This window comes from Gigantopelta aegis, chromosome 6 (genome assembly GCF_016097555.1).
Source record: "Gigantopelta aegis isolate Gae_Host chromosome 6, Gae_host_genome, whole genome shotgun sequence".
NCBI classification, from domain to species: Eukaryota; Metazoa; Mollusca; class Gastropoda; order Neomphalida; family Peltospiridae; genus Gigantopelta; species Gigantopelta aegis.
Genome location: NC_054704.1, coordinates 28898194 through 28904342, shown reverse-complemented (window position 1 = coordinate 28904342; position 6149 = coordinate 28898194). Strand labels below are relative to the sequence as shown.

The following is a 6149-nucleotide window of genomic DNA, read 5'->3' as shown; positions in this document are numbered from 1 at the left end:
ATATTATTATTATTGTTTTTTTTATGAATAACAAGACCCAACTCAAAATGTTTCAGCCACAACTAGAAGATGATGAAATGACGTCATATTTCAAATGCAGTCTGAGCTAGGACTGGAGAAGCAACGTCATGTTATGATGTCGCTTCCCAAAATGTCATTACACTTGTTATTCAGGGGTGCACAAATGTGAAATTGTGATAGTTGCCCGGTGGGCAACCAGTAGCTGAAGTTTGGTTGCCCAACATCATCTCTTGGTTGCCCACATACTAGTATTTCATAAAATGTTTTATGAATATAATTTTTAACTGTCTTTAAAATGAAACTGAAATTTAAAATGTTTGTATTATTATCATTACTTATCTGTTTAGTTTTATTTCTTTTTTAACATTATTTATCTACAGCTCATCTTCGCTTAGGCTGAAAAAAAGTTTGTTTTGTTTAACGACACCACTGTAGCACATTGATTAATCATCGACTATTGGATGTCAAACATTTGGTAACCCGCTACATTTTTCCTAATGCAGAAAGGGATCTTTTATATGCACTTTCCCACAGACAGGAAGGCACATACCACAGCCGTTGTCTGGTTGTTGTGCACTGGTTGGAACAAGAAAAAACCCAATCAGCTGAATAGATCCACAGAGGTGGTTCGATCTTGCTTGGGCTGTCACAGTCATAATACTTTGATGAACTCAGGGCTCATCCAGGATTAAAAATACCTGTAGCCAAAAACAATTGCCAAATGGGATTTTGATTTGCCATAATGAAAATGTTTTAGCCAAAATTGTTTTGTGTAGTACTGTATAGAGTATTTATATATGCATGGGCGGATCCAAGGGGGGGGACCAGGGGGACGCGTCCCCCCCAAAAATTGTTCAAGTGCCCTCAAAATGTCCAAGTGCCCTTTTTGTTTGTAGAATTTTTTTTTTTTTTTAAGTAAACAATAATTATATTGTAGATAAATGAAATCAAGATTTTCGTGTACATGCGCAAGCTTGCAGATATGTGTCTGTGTTATTGAGTCTCAATGGGGCCCCATTGAGGTTCTAACGCGAGTGACGCCAATTTACTTCATTATTGCTAGTATATTATGACGTAGAACTGTAGATCGCTGATGTGACGTCACACGAATTATACAGACAACCATGCCGCGAAGAAAATTGCTTAAAAATACTTTATTTCATGAAGCTAAGCGATGTAAAAAGCTAGATGGTTTCTTAAAGTAAGTTTATCTTGAATTGTTGTCCATTGGTTTCTTCCCTAGGCTATATATTCTTATCTACTAGGAAATTTAACAATTAACTTTGATGGCATCAGCCATGTAGCATTCTGAAATTTCCCGTGGCGCCCTTCCATTAGTTATGAGCGCTTGAAAGTTGTCTGTTCCAACATTGCATAACGATAGCCTAATAATGTTTGCTTTCAAATTGTACTACTGATCATCAAAATTAGTAATAAAAAATAGGCTCTGTCATTTTTATGTGTAACTATAGAGAGTCGTTCCTAGAGTAGTGCCCTTAAATTACAGTTATATTTTACAAGTGCCCTTTGTATCGTTTATATATATATTATATATATCTACCTTACCTAGACAGTCGTTGCTATAGTGCCCATTAGAGTTATATTTTACAAGTGCCCCTTTGTATCGTTTTTATATATATCTGCCCTACCTAGGGCCTAAAAAAAAAAAAAATAGTTGTGTTTAGGGTAACCCGACCGACCCTAACATTTTCAGCCGACTCTACCTATTTCATTGATAAAATTGAAAAAAAAAAAAAAAAAAATTATTTTTTTTATAATTAAAAAAAGTATTAAAAAAAATCCATACGTGAATAACATCCATATTTAAAATTATTAGTCTATGATCGAAACTGGAATGAGTGATAACGAATGCAGATGAAAACGCAAATTTACGTCCACGGCAAAAAGTATTACCGCCATTACCAGATTTACTAAAATACCCACGATTCACAATCTGTGGCACTAGCAATCCCAAGGCTATTTTTAGACTATAACACTACCAGCCAATGAAATGATATCTTATACAAGAGTAATATTTGGGTAGATTTCCTTTCAGCACATGATCGAACCGGCTTTTGACAACGACGCATTCGGACCGAGAAATTCTTTGGACGACTTATAATTAATAAATGTATACGACTTGAAATACTAATGAGAAATGCATCGTACGACCGATAACAATGCTCCTTTGCATATAAATCGTTTACGAAAATATCCCAGCTGAAAACGTTGGTGTTCCGATCGAATAGTGATAAAACTGAACTATTTTTTCGGCGACGAACGTTCGTTTTCGCCTCAGTCTATTTTGGAATGGTTTCGTTTCCGCGAGATTGAAGGGCCGTTAAAACTGAACCGTTTTTGCGGGCAACAATGGTTCTATTTTGTCGCGTGCTTGTTTTGCTTTGCGAGGATGAAGGGCCGTTTAAACTGAACCGTTTTTGCGGGAAATGAAGATTCCGTTTTGGCGCGGTTCCGTTTCGGACCGTTGCGTTGGTGTTTAACGGAATGCGGCAAACATTTATGGATAAAACCAATAAATATGCAGGAATAAAATTATTTTATTAGCCTAGACAGTCATTGCTATAGTGCCCTTTACAGTTATATTTTACAAGTGCCTCTTTATATAATAACCACTGGTTATATACAAATAAAAGTGTTATAATACATGCACACTTTGATTGTTAGTGGTCACGTGACTAATCGGCAGCAGCGGATGTCCTACACCCAGTGTTTATTAGCTGTAAAGGTTACATCCATAATAAAACTCTGTTTTAATTACGTTTTAGTTTGGCCTGCACTGGTAACACAGTTTCAACTCAGGATGGAGTCATTGCTACTGGTAACACAGTTTCAACTCAGGATGGAGTCGTTGCTACTGGTAACACAGTTTCAACTCAGGATGGAGTCGTTGCTATGTGTAACACAGTTTCAACTCAGGGTGGAGTCCTTGCTACTGGTAACACAGTTTCAACTCAGGATGGAGTCGTTGCTATGTGTAACACAGTTTCAACTCAGGATGGAGTCGTATCAGGAGACACAGCTTCAACTCAGGGTGGAGTCCTTGCTACTGGTAACACAGTTTCAACTCAGGATGGAGTCGTTGCTATGTGTAACACAGTTTCAACTCAGGATGGAGTCGTTGTATCAGGAGACACAGCTTCAACTCAGGGTGGAGTCCTTGCTACTGGTAACACAGTTTCAACTCAGGATGGAGTCGTTGCTATGTGTAACACAGTTTCAATTCAGGATGGAGTCGTTGTATCAGGAGACACAGCTTCAACGCATGATGGATCCGTTGTTACTGATTTCAATGATCATTCTTACTTTGACCTTGGAAAAATCGTTAAAAACAAAATTGATGTCCGTCACTTTAGTGATAATGAAAAGTGCAAATACATGGAACAACATTTTGTGCCTCCGGTGGGATATAAAACATTTTGTTCACAAGTTGTAAGACAAAGGGGTGATGAAAAAACACTAGTTTTTAGGTCTCAGTGGCTGGACGAGTATACATGGTTAGTGTACAGTCCTTTATTAGAAGGCGGACTCTGCGAGTACTGTGTTATGTTTCTGCCCCGCAATAAAAGTGTTGGTGTCTTAGTAAATAAAGCATTTACAAACCTCAGAAAAGCCAAGGGCTCAAAAGATGGTATTCTAGATAACCATATGCGCCTTGACTACCACAAAGATGCCCTGATTGCTGCAGAAATAGCCAAACAGAATTCGAGTAAACCCTCACAACAGGTGGATTGTATCTTAGACCGGAAAAGAAAACAACTGTTTGAAGATAACTTGCATATTTTGAAATGCATTGTTGATGCAGTTGTTTTTTGTGGAAAACAGAATATTGCGCTTAGAGGACATCGAGATGACAGTAGTAGTACAGCTTCTAATCGTGGCAATTTCTTAGCAACTCTTGATCTCATGGCGAAAAGTGATAAAATTCTGCACACTCATCTAGAAAGAGGAAAACAAACATCGAAATACACCAGCAAAACTATACAAAATGAAATTGTAGTCCTTATCGGAGATTTTATTCGACACCACCTAACATTAGGCATTAAAGCTGGATCACCTAGTCCATTCTTTTCCATAATGGCAGATGAGGTTACTGACACATTTGGCAATCAGGAAATCCTATCTCTTTGTTTGAGATTTTTGCAAACAAATGACGTAAATAATGTTGAAATTATCGAAGCATTCTTCAATTACTCGTTTTTGAAACGCACCACAGGTAAAGCAATATCTGAAAGCATCCTTGATATTTTGCGGGCAAACGAACTAAACATTGATAACTTACGTGGGCAAGCTTATGATGGTGCATCAGCCATGTCTAGTGAGGTCAATGGTGTAAATGGGAGAATTCGAAATGTTGCTCCGAAAGCTCTATACACACATTGTAACAGTCACGTTCTAAACCTTTCGATCGCAGCTTCGTGCAAGATGACGCCTGTTAGAAACATGATAGGTTCATTAAATGAAATATACTTATTATTTCACAATTCTCCGAAACGACAACGTTTTTTTGAACAGGTACTTGCTAAACTAAAATGTGAAAGTACCAAAAAGAAACTTCTTGGTTTATGTAAAACCAGATGGGTGGAACGCCACAGTTGCTACGACACATTCCATGAGCTGTACTCAGAACTGACGACATGCCTGGATGCTATTGTTAATCCTGCACTATATCCTGACATATATGGTGAAGAAAATTGGTTGTGGGATGCCAACACGAGAACCACAGCTCAGGGATTGTTAACAACCATCAAGTCATTCCCATTTATAATGGCATTCTTGACCATCAAAAGTTGTCTTCTGTCTGTCATGCCTAAAGCGAAGCTTCTGCAGTGCAGTGATCTAGATTGCTATGAAGCCTACAATCTCATTGGTCAGTCGGTTACTGACTTGAAATCGAATAGAAGCAACATCGATGGCATATTCAAAGATTGGTACGGTGAGGCTGTGTCACTCTCCGAAGACATAGGTGGATATGTCACAATGTCACGTGTAGGTGGTAGATTTCAGCAACATCGTGACAACATTCCAAGTTCCACTACAGAGCAATACTTCAGGAACTCGATAGCTATTCCCTTTTTAGACCACCTTATCACAGAGATGGAAAGTAGGTTTTCAGAGGATGCCTGTAAGTGTCGTCATTTGTTTGGCCTTATTCCCAAATTGATTGTCAAAACCAGTGACATAGAATTGTTACATACAGATCTGCAGTTCTGGAAAACTGACCTACCAACACCACTTAACCTCAAATCAGAACTAGGTAGCTGGAAAAAGATGTGGACATCTATTGGCAATGAATCCTCCTCAACAGATTCTACGAATATGAGTTTCCAGGAATCAGTGATGCAGTGGTCAAGAAACAGGAAATGTTCAACAGATCCTGTTCCAGATTCGTTGTTGCAGTCATACCGAGCATGTAACGAGGCAGTCTTTCCCAACGTGAAAGTATTGCTTGCCATTGCCTGTGTAATGCCTGTTGGCAGTGCATCGGCAGAACGTTCGTTTTCTGCACTACGGCGTGTCAAAACCTTCTTACGAAATACCATGGGAGAAGACAGACTAGCAGGACTTGCCTTGATGCATATTCATCATTCTATGAAAATTGACATTTCTGAAATCATTAGCATGTTCTTACGAAAGCATCGTCGCAGAATGTTTCAAGAATCCATCATGGCAATTGTGTGAGCAAAACGTTGGTTGTCATGTCGCTTTCCCACTAGATAGATATGATTATTTGCTAGTGATTAGTGCATCGTATATACGTGTGAAATGGGAGATATTATTGATTTCCCTATAATGGCAATAGAGTTGGCTTCCCTTTAGGATCGATAGAGGGGCCAAACAGGCGTTGAAGGTCTAGTAGCGAATGTTTTATAGTGACTACACCTTGTAATCGCGATTAACCAGCTATTTTGTTTACAATGTCATCTTTTAAGAACTTTATGCCCCATCCTCGATTATACAGCCAGGGACCCAACAACAGGATGGCATCGTTATTTTTTAAACATATTTCTTATTCACTTCCCTGTCGATAGGCCTAACTACAAATTGAACGCCACCTACATGCTTTATGCTGAGGGTAGATAACTGAGGAATATCTCAAATTGTGTCCA

The 6149-nt window shown here is 38.6% G+C and overlaps 1 protein-coding gene across 1 annotated transcript; it reads left to right on the top strand.

Annotated features, from left to right (window-relative positions):
• Nucleotides 1-2934: 2934 nt before the first annotated feature.
• Nucleotides 2935-5721, top strand: LOC121374474 (52 kDa repressor of the inhibitor of the protein kinase-like). Its single transcript, XM_041501572.1, has one exon. The coding sequence runs from the start codon at nucleotides 2935-2937 to the stop codon at nucleotides 5719-5721; it is 2787 nt and encodes a 928-aa protein (XP_041357506.1).
• The last annotated feature ends 428 nt before the right edge of the window (nucleotides 5722-6149 follow it).